This window comes from Polypterus senegalus, chromosome 10 (genome assembly GCF_016835505.1).
Source record: "Polypterus senegalus isolate Bchr_013 chromosome 10, ASM1683550v1, whole genome shotgun sequence".
NCBI classification, from domain to species: Eukaryota; Metazoa; Chordata; class Cladistia; order Polypteriformes; family Polypteridae; genus Polypterus; species Polypterus senegalus.
In genome coordinates, this window is record NC_053163.1 from 2,819,423 (window position 1) to 2,836,243 (window position 16,821).

Sequence of the window (16,821 nt, forward strand, 5' to 3'; positions counted from 1 at the left end):
CAGAAAAGGGGGTTGAAAGAAAAAGTTTGTGAAAGATGGCTCTTTGAATTGGACAGGTACCTGAACTGAGTTTTAACGTCATGCTTTGTAAAATTTAAGCAGGAATTTATTTTGTGTAGGTGACATGGATAATGTGTATGCTTGTAGTTTAATATTGGGCTGTGATGCCACCTCATGAGTTGAGTGGTACATTCCAATAAAGGGCAGATAGGTAAAACACCAGGTGGGCTCAGTGCATTGGGTAGTGGTAGTGAACTGTTAAGATTGTTAACCCACTGTGGGTGTTTAGAAGGTTTTTCTTTTCTGTCTGTCTACAAGATCCACATTAGTCCTGGATGATGCAGAGGCTGGAGTGAACTGCCAACATGGGCAGTGCTGGATACCCCTGTTAGTTTATAATAGATAACTGTTGTGCTTCTTGGCTCATATTGTCACCATTCATTGTGATCTATACACAGGTATTCCCAAATTATTGACTACAACAAATAATGACAACATCTAGAGAAGCTAGGGGAGAGAAATATCTTATATATAAACGTCTATGCGTGGAATTGTGTTTGTCTGTCTGTCCGGTTGGGAAGTGAGAGGTGAAGTCGGGGTGAGGGCTCCATCTCCGAAGAAAGAGTCATTTGCTTAGCCGCTAAAACAGAAGCGAGGCAAACACATTGGCAAAACGGTATTCCTTTTTCTTTTCCTCTCGCCGCTAATACACAAGCAAGGCGACCATGTCGGCAAAATGAAACCTCCGAAGTAAGACAAAGTCGCTCAGCTGCTAATGCACAAGTGATGTGAGCACATCAGCAAAACGAATCCTCCTAGGATTCCTTTCAATTACCTGACATCTGTACATTTCAGTTTTTTTTCTGATGATTTCAATAGTTTCTAGGACCCCAAGCTTTTTACAGCACGGGCTTTCACAGCGTATATACACACTGTATACACATACAGTGTGTATATATATATATATATATATATATATATATATATATATATATATATATACTAGCCAACCCGCGGCGTAGCATACGCTGCATAATCAGGCCGCTTTTTAAATGATTTTTAAGCACAGAGGAAAAAGTAAACATTTGAAAAATTCGTAATTTAATAAACCACCAAGAAAAGTAACATTGCAACAATGCACGCTACGAACCAACATACAATTGTCCGTGACTGATAACCGGAGGAGCGCCGTCGCGCTTTCTCCTTCCAAACGGCGCTCGTTCAGTACGCACTGCCCGCTTATGTGCCCGTCCCCAACTCCCTACCCGTGTACAGTCCACACGCACCTGTGAGTCACGTTGACTGCCAATTTTCCAAACACCGCCTCAGTCGGTTTCCACGTTGAGTTTTCATTGTTCTTTGCGGTTCCGGCTGCTTTTTATATATATATATAATCCACCAAGTCACCCGACCATGGGGGGTTACAAAGGGCAGGGACGTAATCAGTGCGAGCGTATGACCCGCACGTACTGGGAATTTCTCGTTCGTGGGGAACAATTGGAAGCCACGGTCTCCATCACGAATGGGGTTCAACGGCTTACCCATGCCTCCCCGCGCCGGGTAGACACACGTTGATCCATTCAGTGTAGCGCGCGTGCAGTACCGGACATACAAGTGCATCACAGACCTGTTAATGCTCAATCTCACGTGGCTGAAAGCCACTTGTCCCTCTAAGAATTTGGAGGCCGACCGCTGTTGGGTCGTGTAACTATTTAGCAGGCGGGAGTCTCGTTCGTTTTCAGAAATAACCAGCCAAATCGCTCCATCAACTAAGAACTGCCATGCACCACCACCCACAGAATCGAGAAAGAGCTATCAATCTGTCAATCCTGTCTGTGTCGGGCCGGGTGAGGTTTCCTGTGTTGAGTCAAATGAAGCGAAAGGCTCCACACCTGGTGGTGCCCTTCTGTCAATTCCTTTAAGTTTCAGCTTTGTAACCATACTCCCCCCTGAACCCAAAGACTTTGGTTACCCGGTTGGCTGCCCGCGGGTCATGGGAACGACGCCGGATCGCCTGTTGCGGGGCCTGCATTGGTGAAGCAGGTGAGACGGTAATGAAACAGAGGCACAGGGCTTATTGGTTTTTAAAGACTGCTTCCTTCATTGGGTTTTAACCAATGCACGGAACGAACCAACACACAATCGTCCGTGCGGCGCTCAGGGTGGAATGGGAGGAGAGGAGAAGGACGTCCACTCCGCTCCCTCAGTCATGCTAGTCTGCTGGTTTCTCATTCAGTATACACTGCCTGCTCATGTGCCCACCTCCAACTCGTCACTCGAGTCCTTGTCGTCTTTGTACAGTCCAGATGCACCTGTGACTCATGTAGACTTTTCATTGCTCTGTGCGGTTTTGGCTGCCGTTCTATATATAATCCACCAAGACACCCGACCACAGTGGGAGGGCGGTGTGTACAAAGTGCAGGAGTATCTAAGGAGACGCATGTTTGTCGCGGATGCGAATTGCTGTATGTAGCGTGTAAAACAGTTTGCTATGGTGCACGCGGTCGTGCGTCGTAACCGAAAACTCGTTTTTTAAAGACTGCTCACTTCATTGTGTTTTAACCTCAGTTGTAAAGGAACGTTTTAAGGATCCTATGGGATACCCCTCGCAAACAGTTTTACACGCCGCATATGGCGATTCACCTCCGCGAAAAACATGCCTCTATTAACAGTCAACGTGGGTCGGAGCTGCATGTGACCTCTATGACAAACGAATATAAATGACGCCGGTTTTTCTGTGTCGTCGCGTCTGAGTTGGTGGGTGTGGCTCTGTGAGTTGTCGTCGTATCCAATGGTCTTGGAGTTGGTGGGCGTGGCTCCTTCCTGCGTGCGCCATAGGTGTCTCACTTGTCGGCGCCTTAGTGAATTCATGCCCCTTCCGGCGTGCTTTCCATGGTTGTCTTGCCTTAGTGAATTATATATATAGATATATATATATAATATATACACACTCAAACATACTAACTAACTACAGTACCTGTCAAAGATAGATAATAGAATCATTTTAAAATATTTGCTGTCTTTTGCCCTATGTGTACTTTCAGTGTCTTTCCTCTGTATTTGCATGTGTATCGACGTCTCTTTACCGCCGCTCCATCTCTCAAGTGAGTTTTCATAAAACCCGCTTCTCCGACTCTTGTCATTATTTTTCAAGATGCCTTTCTTACCTCATCTCCAGTTTTATACTTTCTGTCTTTGAAGGTGACTCTCGTGCATCTCACAATCACACTTGTCACATCACCAAAGCCAAACTGACTGATGAGATTCCTCTGAGAGACTGGACACTAAGACCTTAGTGTTTAATTCTAGAACTAGATTTTAATGAAATGATCTTGGAGTGAATTGCTAGATGTAAAAACAAACCAAAGAATTATGTCCGATTGGAGAAAGGTATTTGTGTTATGTGACCAAAGCATCTGAGCTAGAGTGAAGTGTACCAAGACTGCAGTCAGACTGCCATTGCTGTATGGATCAGAATCCAGAGCCATTAAAAAGGTACATTGAAGGAAGTTGGAGTCTACAGCAATGAGAATGTTGAGAAGAATGCACGGAGCAACGAAGCTTGAGAAGATCAGGAATGGGACAATCGGGGTGTACAGTTAAAAGATTGGGAAATCTCAAAATAGAAGAAAGGTGCGAGGAGAAGACGACAACCAAAGAGTAAGTGGATGGTGTATAGGGAGACCTGAAGGAGATGTGGTGCAGGTGTTGGGTGAAGAGAATGGAGGAGGCAGGTGCAATATGGCGACCCCGTGTGAATGTGGGAAAGCTTTAGAAGAAGGAGGAGGACGAGTGGATGTCTTTGTACTAAACATATTCAGATGAGAATGATGCCATAATACTGTGGAAATAAATGCACTTCTTAATAGATCTGATCCCCCTTTTTCCACATACTTAGTGATTATGCATGGTGAGATTAGATTTGTTACTAAGGCTCATTGATGCGTTCTTCATCTTCACATCCACTTGTGCCTCATGTGTACAGTACCTCACATTGTTCAAAGGGCTTTTTGAATTTTCTGTCCCTATAAAGCCCCATGCCTGAGTAACAGACTGTCATACTCAAAATATGACAATAGTAAAGCAAAATCCTTGTGCGGTAATTACCTTTTGTGTTTCTTTATAAACAGTTACAATCAGATTACACTCTTCAAGCGTGGTGGCAACTGGGGGGAGAAGCACAGAATGCAGTTAATACAAAATGCTGTATTCCTGTTTGTGATTCATTCAGCATTACTTTTTATAATTTCCATTTTGTGGAGAGCACAGTGGGTAGCATTGACGCTTCCTTGCTCTTGGACTTGGTTTGATTCCTGATTTTTGGAAATTGTGCTGAAATTGCTTCAATTCATCAACACTCAGTAACACAAAATGACAAAGTGAAAACAGGATTTTAGGAATTTTTGTGGATTTATTAGACTCGGCCCCTTTGGCAGTGGAAGGCAAGTAAACTTAAAGAGTGGGTGCTCAAGTGCGTAAAAATGGCCACTTCCCTGTAGCATCACTCACAACAGACTGACTCTGGAAGCAACATCAGCACAAGAATGGTGTGTGCATCAGGGGCTTCATGAAATCAGAAGGTCTCTGTGCTAATTTATAATTTGTAAAATATGATATTCATTCAGATTCAGTGCATTTCCCCATGTCAGGCCTCAAGAGGCCCACACTGTTACTAACAATGTTAAAGTAAACTGGGATGATTTAGTGGAGGCCCTGTGTTTGTTAACATAAAGACCACGGCCGTCCATAACAAAGCACGCTCGTGCAGGATAAACATCTGTTAACGTCGCACGGCTTAATTGCGTTTTAAACGTGTATTGTATGCAGACCTACACAGGCGCACGATGCCTAGTGGTGCCGGTATCCATCTTGAGGCGCCCTTTTCATAACAGCCCCGCATCATTCACGTCAGTCTCGCCATCTCCCCCAATACCCTTCGAGGCCGCCTCCTCCTCATCTGCCCGCTCACCACGCCCAATTCAATGCAGCCCCGCCTCCGCTTCGGCTCACTCACCCCGCCCACTTGAAGTAACTCCCGCCTCTTTAGCGCGCAGGGCGTGTCGGGAGAAATGGCGGAAATTTGACTTGCTGCTGGAGTGCCGTGCCGCTTTCGCTGCTCCTCCTTGCATTTTGTGCTCAGTCTTCGTGCGCTCATTTTAGCGTTTCTTTTATAAGCTAATGTCGCCCATAGACGCTGTGGCGTAAACTTCGAGAAGAAGCGGAGGAGGTCCGCGAAGACACGTCACTGGCTGTCTGCAGACACTGTTGCCGCCGAGACGAGCGGAGCTTTGGGCTGCAGGACTGACTCGACGTTGCAGCGGCCACCTGTGCAGGTATGGTTGACAGATCGATTAATGGGTAGAGGCTTTCTCGGTATTCTTAATAGCACACAGTACTGCTGTACAGTAGCCTTGTACCAGCGCCCAGGATAGACTCGACCGCGGAGTTCATTTTGGTTTTTGTCGCGTCAGTGTTTGTTATTGTGCTGTTAACACGTAACATCTCTCCGACTGGGGAGCCTGCGTGATCATTTTAACATCAGGCAATACAGCGAACATGCAAGTTTCACTGTAATCCGTATCGCTTCCATCCATTCATCCGTTTTCAGACCCGCTGATCCTTTAATATCAATTCTCCGCGGAAGTCAATGGCAACTGTCATCCTACACCAGCTTCTGTTTTGTGTGCAGGGCAGGTTCTGCCATTGAATGCTCGTTTTGAAACGTTTCTGCTGATCATTCTGCTATGTTCTCCTTTTTATCACCTTGAGTCAGTTCGTGACAGGTAAGAAAACACTGCAGGTGACGCATTGTCAAGCTTAAGTAATAATACAACTTTAAATATATATGTAAAATCCAACGTTTTAGAAAAATGCAAATTAAACAAAGCAGCGATTGATATTGATCTTTGATCTGAAAACGATTTAAGAGTCCATTGTTTGATGTTAAAACTAATGAAACATATTTTTTTCTGAAAATAAAATTGTGATTTTGATATTAGCAACATGTTGCAAAAAAAAAAGTTTAGACCACTTTGTAACGTTGCCGTGCCTTCCACAGTACTTTCGTTTAGACTCTGAAGACACCAGCAGTTTATGGAGTCTTTCAGGTATTATGTTGTCCCATTGTTCTTGCAAACAAGGTGTCCAACAGTATGGGGTTGTTGTATTTTGCTTTTCAGAATTTACCACACATTCTGAATTGAGGACAGGCCAGACAAACACCTGCACCCTCTTCCTAAGCAGCCATGCTTTTGTAATGCACACAGAATGTGGTTTTGCATTGTCTTGCTGAAATATACATGGGTGTCCATAGAAGAGATATCATGTTGAAGGCAGCATATGTTGCTGCAAAACCTGTACGTACTTTTTGGCATTAATGATGCATTCACAAAGTACAAGTTACCCTTGGCTAAGGCACTCTCACAGCCCCATAGAATCACAGATGCTATCTTCTGGACTTGTACCTGGTGACAGTCTGGAGAACATGGCATGCATTTTCCCCAAAAAAAGACCCAACATATTGATTTGTCTCGCCAAAGAATACATTACCACTGTGTAATGGTCCATCTCAGATGCCTCTGAGCTCAGAGACGTTAATGATGCTTCTGGACACTGTTAATACACGGCTTCCTTCTTGCACAGAACCTATACAAGTGTCATTTGTGGATGTAACTGCGTATTGCGTTGCTTTATAATATTTTGTCAGAGTACTCCTGAATCCATGTGTTTTTAGCACTTATTGATGAATGACGGCTATTGATACAGAGGCATCTGAGGAATCTGTGAACATGGGCAGTCCACTTTATTCAATGTGAAATTTTTAATTGTACATCTCCAGATATGAAGCCCCAGTCTAAATCCATTAAGTCCTTGGAACACTGGATGTGACTATGCTGCATTTGAAGAGTAAACCTTATGAGCGGTCTATGTGCACAGACTTTGCTTATGTTTAATGTTTTTTGAGCTAAAGACTGAACTGAGCCAAACTGTCTGCTATCTTGCACAACGTCGCACTTCAGTTCTCCATTGCATTCCGCTAAATGGTGACAGTATTCTGTTATTGATGTTGAATGCCTTGTGAGTAAACTTCTGGAGATGTCCTGTCAAGGCAGAATTCTGTAGTCCATGTCATGTATTGTGGTGAATGATGGGGTCTGGTCTCGATTAGGCGAGAAATAATCCCTGAAGGCGTGTTGTTCTTCAGTGCTAGAAATTCAGTAAGAGCACAGTACTTGGCTTTGTGGTTTTCGTCATCCTTGTTGACTTGATTCTGAAACAAGCGACACACACATACCAAACACAGGTGAGAGTAACTTGGAATTTTTTTACTGTAGCAAATAGGAAGTTATCTTTAGCATTTTGATTCACTTTTTAAGTTTCAGGCTCAAAACTTTTTCATGACTCTCTTGTTTCTTCTATCTCTCTTTTTTGTGTAGGAATGCAGTCAATGGAGGCCTCAACCAGTGAAGTCCAGGAGGGTCTGGAGTCTTTAGCTGTTGAGACTGAAGACACTAAGAAAGAGGATCAGCCTGAAGAACAATCAGGAGAGAAGAAAGACGAGGCAGAGAGAGAAGAGCAGGAGGAAGAGGAGAATGAGGAGGAAGGGGAAAAAGAGAAAGGAATGAAGGCTGGAGAGGAGTCTGATGAGCAGGAGAGAGGTTGGTCATGCTGTGCTACTTAGGCCATTGTTGCACTACACGACTTTAACAGATATTTTCCGTTTGTGGCCTTCATTTCCATAATCTTTTTGAGTTGTGGAGTGTGCTTGTCACTGCCACTCATGCCGTGTGACATCTCCACAGACTCGGTAACAGTGATTTATGATTCCTCGTGAAAAAAAATCAAAACCGGTTTGATTTTTCTTTTCACTTGTAAGAGTGGACTGCTGCGTGTTTAAGAGTTGAAAATGATTTAGCCCACCCCTAGAATTAAAATACATACAATATGGTCTCAAAGAAAGAACGAAAGCGATTGTTTTTAGACTGAGCAAACAGAAGAAAGGTTTGTCGTGTTTGTTGTAACATAACAGAATGGAAAATGATGAGCAGAGAGTGTGGTTGGACTCACCATTCCTGGGAAATATTCATTCGGTCACTGGTGCTGTCAGGCAACAATAATTGGCTGGGAAAATGTGATTAGCTTACAATAGAAAGTTTGAAACTAAGAAGTCGTGAAGCAGTGGTGTAAGCTGTCATATGCTGTGAATTCTAGTTGTGGTCAAGGTGACCAAATCCTTTAAGTGTGACAGACTTTCCGACTAGGGGTCTTGTAGTGTGTGTACCTTAAAATACGGTAACTTAGCATTGTCCTCAATTGGTACTGAAATAATTTCTAATCTTTAGAGGCAGATGAACGAGAAGACGACCAACAAGATCAGACTGAGGAAGCCGATGAAGAAAATGATGATGACTGGTGCCTGCCCTGTAGTGATGATGAAATCTCTGATCCTGTGGAATGGATGCCCCCAGTTTCTGAAATTAAGCGACTTTATGACATGATCTCAAAGGGAGACGTCCCTCAGCTAGAAATGGAAATCCTCCCTCGAAGACCCCCAACCCCAGAGCCTGACCCAGATGGCATGAGTAGTGGTAGCGAAGATTCTGAGGAAGAGCGGGAGAGGCAGGAGCGAGAGGCTCGGAATAGGGAGAGGTCAGTTCACAGAGTTAAGCTGGGGCTGGTGAGACCACTGTGGGCTGATATGTGAATTTATGGTCATGCTTTCCCATTTTGCTTTTGGCAGGGCTCCCAGTCCAACAGAGTTTGACTTTGATGACGAGCCTGTGCCAAGCACTCCAAAAAACTCATTCCTGGATCGAAGGAGAACTCCAGGTGAGTGCATTGCATTTAGCTTTTCTCACATCTTGTTTAGTGACTAGAGGTGTTCAACCTAGGATGGAGTTTTGGCTGCGGTAAAGGAAAAATAGGACAAAGGGACGGATGTGACAAAAATCAGAATAAAAAAAGTAGTTAAAGGTCAATATGAAGGTCAGATTATACAAATCCCAATACACAACACTAAAAATCAAGGTGAAGATGAACGTAGAAATTCTAAGCAAACACACTGCTAACACCTTGAAAGGTTTTCTTCCATTTTTAAAAATCCAAAATGTTGGACAACCAGAAAATGTGCAATGCCAACCTTAAGCTTGACATGTAGTAGCAAAAAAACAAGCAACAGTACAAAAAGCCAGAATATAATTGGCGGAATCTGCAAGAGAACAAAATATTTTTGGAACCATCAGAACGATCTTAACTTAACACAAAGATAAAAGAAACGAATCCCTCATGTGGTTCCCAAATGAGCCAGAGAAAGATTACATCGTGACAGGAGGAGGTGAAGTGAACATCTCTTCCACATCTCGTCTCTGCGCATCTGTTTTCTCTCGCTAAAGATCATCTTCTCTTGTTCCAGGTTCGTCAGTCCGCTCTCAGCGAAGAGAGGCCCGTCTTGATAAGGTCCTGTCAGACATGAAGAGACACAAAAAGATAGAGGAGCAGATCCTGCGAACGGGACACGATCTCTTCAAACTGGATCCTCCAGAGCCTGAAAAGGACGGCTCCACGCCCAAAAAAGCACCAGGAGACATATTCTCCCCGAGGCAGCGCAAGTACTGAAATGCTAAGCTGGGGCTTTGGGTGACAGTGAATGGACTCGGACTCTCGAGGAGTGATGGCACCTCTTGAGGTTGTACCCTGTGTGCTCTCAGCTGCTGCGTGTTTAAAGGCCTGGGGGACAGTCGTAAAACTGTGTGGACTTTGTGTCTTTGTGGACACCTCTTGTGGAGGGCAGTGTGTAAATATGAAACGTCGAACTGTTAGATGTTTGTGTTTTGTAAATTAAAATGTTTTAAATGTAAGCTGCAAGTTGTGTCATATACTGTAATGTTATTCTGTGCCGTGGGCTGCAGGTTAAACATTACAGATAGGGGGCACTAGAGACATTTACGCTATGTGGGATCGAAATCAAGTGCTGCCACATTAATTAGTAGTGAATTAAAAAAATATATACAGTGTGTAACGGTAAGTCAACAATTTCATTTTGGGTTGGCTGCATATCTTTTACCACACATGTGGACACACGGTGTGTCTTTAGTCACAGTGGCCCAGTTTGGACCTCGATCACCAGTCAGTTTCTCCTGTTGCTTCCTAAGAGTGAACATTTGCACCAAAGAAGAGCAGCGAGCAGTGATCCACTTTTTATGGACTGAAGGTATATCACGGGCCCAAATCCACAGAATCCTTTTTGCATATTACAGAAACTGTGTTATATATTTACAAATGGATGGAGAAGTTCACATTCTACCGATGAGAACAATGAGCAAGTCTATACCATGATTTGGATGAAGCAAAAAGGATTTTAACTCCTGGTGCTCCTTCTACCCGTAAAAACAGCTCAGCGCTCTTCATTGGTGCAAGTGCAGAGTGGAGCGGCCATGTTTACAATACGAGCAACTGACTGATGGAGGTCCAAACTTGACCACCGTGACCACAGATGTTTCCAAATGTGCGCAGGGAAAGCTCTAGAGCCAACCCAAACAGTTATCACCAAAGTGTGGATAATTACTGATTTACCTTCATACAGGCAGTCTTTCAATGTCCGGCCATCATCTCTGCTGCACTCGCCCTGGCCAGGATGCCCATCCGTTCCAGCTGTCCACCCATAACTGAGGCCTCCAGGCCAGGTAAGTGAAGACCTTCCATCTTGGTGGTGGTGTTCAGTCCATCACAATAGCTAGCCTGATGTATCATGTGAGGCAGATATATGGTGCTGTTCTAATGTAGTCATGCCTACTCTATAAGGCTCTTCTTCAGAAAGTGGACACCAAAAATCAAAAGTAAACACCAGGGCTAACTTTAAGACTAGGCATCCTTACACTATTTTAAGATTAGGGACCCTGGTGTACCTGGCCTTAAGTTCAGGGTTTGTATTGGGGGTAAGCCAGTCTAAGTGGTGTCCGCTTTCTGAACAAGACCCCTCTATAATCCCTCAGTGTATAGATATTAATATAATAATTTATAAAGCAGCAATAGCAGTAAAAGACCCTGTTTAATAGATGGTTATGCAGAGTTTTAGGTTTATCTGGTCTTTACTGCCGAAGATCTTACTTGCATGTACTAATCAACATGCCACTGTCTGGTACCAGCATAAGCAGATCTTCCTGTCTTCTTTAGGTGGAAGATCTCTGAACTCCTTGGTTATAACAGAGCTTGATATCTGTGGAAGGCCGGCACGATGTCATAGCTCACTAGGTTTGTAAGACGCACCACACTAGACCTCTGATTCAGGCCAATATTTATCTCTGAAATCCAGAACTTCCATCCTGAAGCCCCAAGAGTACCTGGAATTGGCGTAATGGACAGTTGTCATTATTTCAGTCAGGTTCCCCTCCCACAATCCTAATCTTACACATATTGGAGTCGAGCTGAGGGCTGGAGGTCAGAGACGCTGGACTCGATTCCATTGCCTTCCTGACTGGCCTGAAGGCTCCACTTCTTTTTGTTCACATCTCCCAGAACTCTCCCTCTGTGGTCCTTGGTGCCCCCGTCAGGCTCACATCCTGCTGCAGTATCCCACATCTCGTTTCCCTTCATTGTTTGTTCCCTGAACCTTTTTTTTTCCTAATTCCCCATATGATGTGTTTCAAAATACTTTCCTCGTGATGCTCAAATATGATTTAGAAATGAAACCTGTTGCCAGAGTGTCACGTTGACCTCCTGTATATTGATGGTTGACTCCACATATGGTCTTTTACTTCATCCTGACCAGTAGGGGGCAATGCTTGGTACAACAAACGCAGGGCTGCAGAAAAGGTTATTAGGTTTGAAGAAGCTTTGTTAATATTTAGAGAAGACCATAAAAAAAAGACCCTCTTCAGGGGCCATGCATGTGGTAACGTGGGGTTGTCCATTTGACGTCACTGCAGCTCTTCTGCCAGTCTGTCGCAATGCAGGGTGGTTGTCAGTCGGGCACTGCCAACATCCATCAGTCTTCCTAATCTGCTTATCTACAGGCAGGGTCACAGGGCTGCTGGAGCCCATCCCAGCAATCATGGGGGTCAGGACAGGAATACCTCCTGGACGTGGAGCCAGGCCATTACAGACAGAACACCCAAACTGGCCAGTTTAGCAGTACCAGTTCACCAAACCCACTGAAGAGTAATTGACGGCTCTGGATGTGGGGGTCTCTTTAAGGATGCCGTAAAAGTGGACCGATGCCCACCATTGGCATGTTGTTGGTGAAGCCCTTCATTGAGATGTTGACGAGAATTAGACATGAAACAAGTCCATCACCTGTTCCCCAGTTCTCCTACTGCTGAATGGCCTGCCTCAATGAAACTTGCGGCTGCTTGATCTCTCGGTTTTTGTTCGAGCTTCTAATAGATGTAATGTTAGAACTGCCCTGTGAGGAAAAGCCGTTGGCGGCAGGACTACAAGGGGCACTTAAAAGATACCATAAACCCTTAACAAACGTGAGACCAGCTAGCGGAGAACACATCGCGCTAACAATGGAGAGAACCTGCAGGCAGAAAACAACCCGTGGAGGCGGAGTTCGCGACAGAGAAATGAAGAAAGAAGCGAGCAACAGCGCCATCTAGTGGCGCAATCCTGCAAATGCCGACTCAGACGGCCCTTGTGGCTCCGCCGCAGTGCTCCACACGGCATGAGCAGCCAATTGAAGGAGCTGCTTAGACACTGCACTGCCGAGCCCGTTAATTGAGCCCTTCTAATTCTAACAATGATTACAGTACACCCAAAGCCGTTGCAGCCCACCGGGAGCTCTGCCTAAGACCACCTCAAATTCGCGGTTGCACTCACTGTGCACACATCAGACGTCTCCTGCATTTCGTGTTCATTTCCTTTTTCTTTGAACACCATCTACATATTTCTGGCGTCAAGCAGTTCAGTATTTATTGGTCAATAATAACGTGTTAATGCAAAATGTAGCAATGTGGGGTTTAGGATTTTAAAAAAGTGAATCAATTAAAAACAAAGGAAATAAGTGCGACCCGTTAGCAGCAGGAATTGGCTACTAACGTCAAACGCACCTTACGGGGTAATCGGCTAAGTATTTGGGGCGGATTCAGACTGTAATGTCAGCTTCGTCTAGCGATTCGTCCTAAACTGGAAGTCCTGTTGGTACGCAGGCAGAGTCGGACTGTCGTTTACAACCAGCGGGAGCTTCCCCGGTGGCCTGGCCTAACACTGAGAGCAAGCAGTGAAATAAACTAATGGTGACATTATAAAATGTTATTATACTGGAAAACGGGCAGGCGTTATTGATCGGCAGTGGGCACAAATCCACCTTTGGGGTCTCTTTTCTGGTTTTTATTTTTTTTGACTTCGCGTGCATCTCGCGCTCTGACAGTTAAACAGGAGCGCAGTGATGAGAGGTGCGCAAGTCTGGCGCTTCTGTGATTAAACTTATATATGGAGATTGTTTAAAAGTTTATAATGTACTTTGAATTAAATTTGGATGTTGTAGGGTGTTGGTATTTGATTCTGTGTATTTATTTGTTTTTGTTTCAAATTTTAATGAAGTGTTGCTTATAGGGTCACATTTTTAACGTTTTTTTTTTCATTTTCCCCTCAGAGAGACCGAATAAGCAACGCCAAATGTTTTATATTTTTTATTAATGAAGTTGAATGGTTTGTGTTTTGAAATGTGCCTGTTGTTCTTTATTTCATGCTAAGTTTGAACGTGTCTTGGTTTTACTTTCTTTAAATATTTTTAAAGTGCGTCTCTCGCGCTTCGACAGTTAAACCTTAGCGCTATGGTGACAGACGGACTGAACAGGCGACACGAAATAGCTCATCGTCTGTGGTTTACTGCTTTAAATATGCCTGTCAGAATTCTGTGGCACAAGAGACATTTTTTGAGTCTGTTGAAGAAATCCAAAGAGGTCTTTTTGACCAACACTTTGTGGCCGAATATCCAGCGTCACCATCGAGACACGGACGGCAGATTCAGGACTCCATTATCTCTGTCCTCTGACAGTGACTACTTTTTACAGTTCACTGCTTTTTGCACATCTGTTTTGATATAAATATTATAGAACTACATGGTTTATTCATTTATGAAGTGTTGTTCCACACTTTATCACAGGTTAATTATTTAAGAGTGACATATGTGTGTGTAAAAGCTGAATCTACGATCTCCTCTCCTCGTTCATCAAAGATTCCCAAAATAAAGTGATGTCTGTTGGTTCCTGAGTCTGCGCCTCTACAAGAAGACTGATGTCTACTGAGTGGCCTGGCTGGGTGACACTTGGGATTCCCGGCCTGAATGAGCTGCCCGGTCCTGTTGGTACGTTGGCCTATACAAGCTATACTGACAGTATTATATTTGTAAATCAGTGCCACATTTTAAACTTCCACAAAAACACTTTGCTACACAGCAGTACATTGATCAAAACTGAATAAATAATGCAGTAAATAGACACAAGAAATATGTCCTTTGCCGCTGTCCTCTTGTCATATTTTGGTTTCTGCCCGCCTGTAAATTCATTTGACTGAGTGACACTTGAGTCACAGCGATGAGGCCGTTTAGGACAACTGCTTACAAGTCCTGCTGGCTCTGGTGGGCTGTCCGCCATGTAAAAGATAGATAGATAGATCATGAAAGGCACTATATGTATTTATTTATGTATAAAGCACTTTAAAATCAATGAAGGCTAACCTAACATATAAGACACACAATAATAACCAAAGGGTAAAAGAAACAGAAACAAACACATAAGAGCTGAAGAAATTCATAATAAAAAGTACAAAGACCGTCGACATCTCACACGGGGTCAAAGGCCAGGGAGTCAAATAAATAAGATTTAAAGACAGCAAGTAAAGTTTCTGCCTAACGTGCAACGGCAAATCGTTCCTGAAAAAAGCTCGATCACCTCGGAGTTTGCGTCGTGGCTTAGGAACGAGTTAAAGCGTCTGGTCTGCTGATCTGAGGGGGCGAGGCGGTACATAAGGGGGCAACAGATAAAATGGGGCTCAACCATTAAAGGTTTTCAAAACAACTAGAAGGGTCTTAGAATGGAATCGAAAACGGACTGGAAGCCAGTGAAGGGAAGCCACAATCGGGGTCACGTGCTCATGCTTACTTGTGCCAGTTAAAAATGGAGCAGCGGCGTTTTGGTGAGCAATGGAGGCCTGGCTAACTCCAAAAAGAAGCGCTTTGCAGTCGTCTAGACGAGACGTTATAAAAGCTGGCATCCCTGCTTCAAGGGTGCGTTTAGACCAAACAGCCGCCTCAAATGGAAGAAGCGAGGTTTTTACCGCTGAGCTCACATGGCCATCAAGTTTTAAAGCAGAATTCATTTTCGCACCTCAATTTGTGATCCTGCATTTCTCATATTGAGCCCCAGTGGAGAGGTCGATGCCGGGGGTCCCGCTGGTGCCATTGGGTCTAAACAGCCTGACTTCCATTCAATTCTCATTAAAATTAAGAAAGCTTTATGCCAGCCAACTCCTGATGTTAATAAGGCAATCAAGCAGGGGGCTGGCAGAGCATGGACCGGGGGGCTTCAGAGGGGAATAACCCTGCCAGTCGTCTGCATAAAGATGAAAGGAAATAGTGTGTTTCCAGAAAACAGCGCCGAGTGGCATAATGGAGAGACAGCTGGATATGAAAGGCACTTGACAATGCGCTCAGACCCCTTCAGTTTTTATATTTTTTTTATATCGCGGTCTTGCACTAAAATCATTTCGTTTATTTTAAATCCTCATCAAGAAACACTCAATACCCCGGAATGAAAAAGAGAAAACAGGATTTTAGAAAGGTTTGCAAATGCATTAAAAACACAAAGCTGAAATGTCCCACTGACTCAAGTGTTACTCAGGGCTTTGTTGAAGCCCCCTTGACAGCGGCCAGTGCCCCGAGTCTTCTTCTGGCCAGCGTTGTCCAAGTTGAGAAGAAGCCTTGTGGAGCAGGCAGACCATCCACTCCCGTGGGTCAAGATGGTCAAGGGGGGCCCTGCTTGTTCCATTTAACAATTCTGGAGGCCGCTGCGTTCTTTGGACCCTTCAATGCTGCAGGACTTGCCGTGGCCTCCCTCAAACCTGCACCTCAGCTCAATCCTCCCTCTAAATTCTGCACACATGGTTTTCGACCTCATGCCTCCGTTTTTGCCCACCCTGGTGCAGAGGGGTGTGTGTGTATGTATGGGGGGCTTTCCCAATCAGTCCAACCAAATAAACTGATCACAGGTGGACTCAAAATGAGGCGTAGAAACATCTCAAGTAGGATCAATAGAATGGGACGCACCTCAGCCAGACTTTAAGGGTCTCAAAACTGGTGTCAATGTGAGATTTCAGTTTTGTGAGAAATGATCCAAAATGTCCAAATGCTGCTTTTGTTTGGCCATTCGGGGGCGTTGAGCGTCTCTCGATGTGGAGATAAAATGCTTTGAAATGATAACAAAATATGAAGACAGTGAAGGGGTCTCTGCGGTGGGCTGGCGCCCTGCCCAGGGTTTGTTTTCTGCCTTGTGCCCTGTGTTGGCTCCAGCAGACCCTGCAGTTAGGATATAGCAGGTTGGATAGGAAATGGATGGATGGATGAAGGGGTCTGCGTACTTTCTGAATGCACCATAAATAGAAAGACCCCCTTAGAGGTGGTGCACTCGCCTCCCTGACGTCCTTCATCCCCCACAGGACTTTTCAGTGTCGTCCCTTGCATCTCCATGTTGACCTCATCTTTATACCTTTAAAAATCAAGTCGCGTTTCCATTGGTACTTTAACAACAGGTACAATAATGAACGGGACGCCCAGGAGGACCAGAGGAGGGCTTGTGTCTCCTCCAGACCGAGAGGGGGCGTCCG

At 44.5% G+C, this 16,821-nt stretch overlaps 1 protein-coding gene across 1 annotated transcript; it reads left to right on the forward strand.

Annotated features, from left to right (window-relative positions):
- The first annotated feature begins 5,047 nt into the window (after positions 1-5,047).
- Positions 5,048-9,864, forward strand: pagr1 (PAXIP1 associated glutamate-rich protein 1). Its single transcript, XM_039764884.1, has 5 exons — positions 5,048-5,333; positions 7,437-7,658; positions 8,343-8,649; positions 8,741-8,829; positions 9,413-9,864. Exons 2-5 carry the CDS (start codon positions 7,439-7,441, stop codon positions 9,613-9,615), a joined length of 819 nt encoding a protein of 272 aa, XP_039620818.1. The 5' UTR covers positions 5,048-5,333; positions 7,437-7,438; the 3' UTR covers positions 9,616-9,864.
- Positions 9,865-16,821: the final 6,957 nt, after the last annotated feature.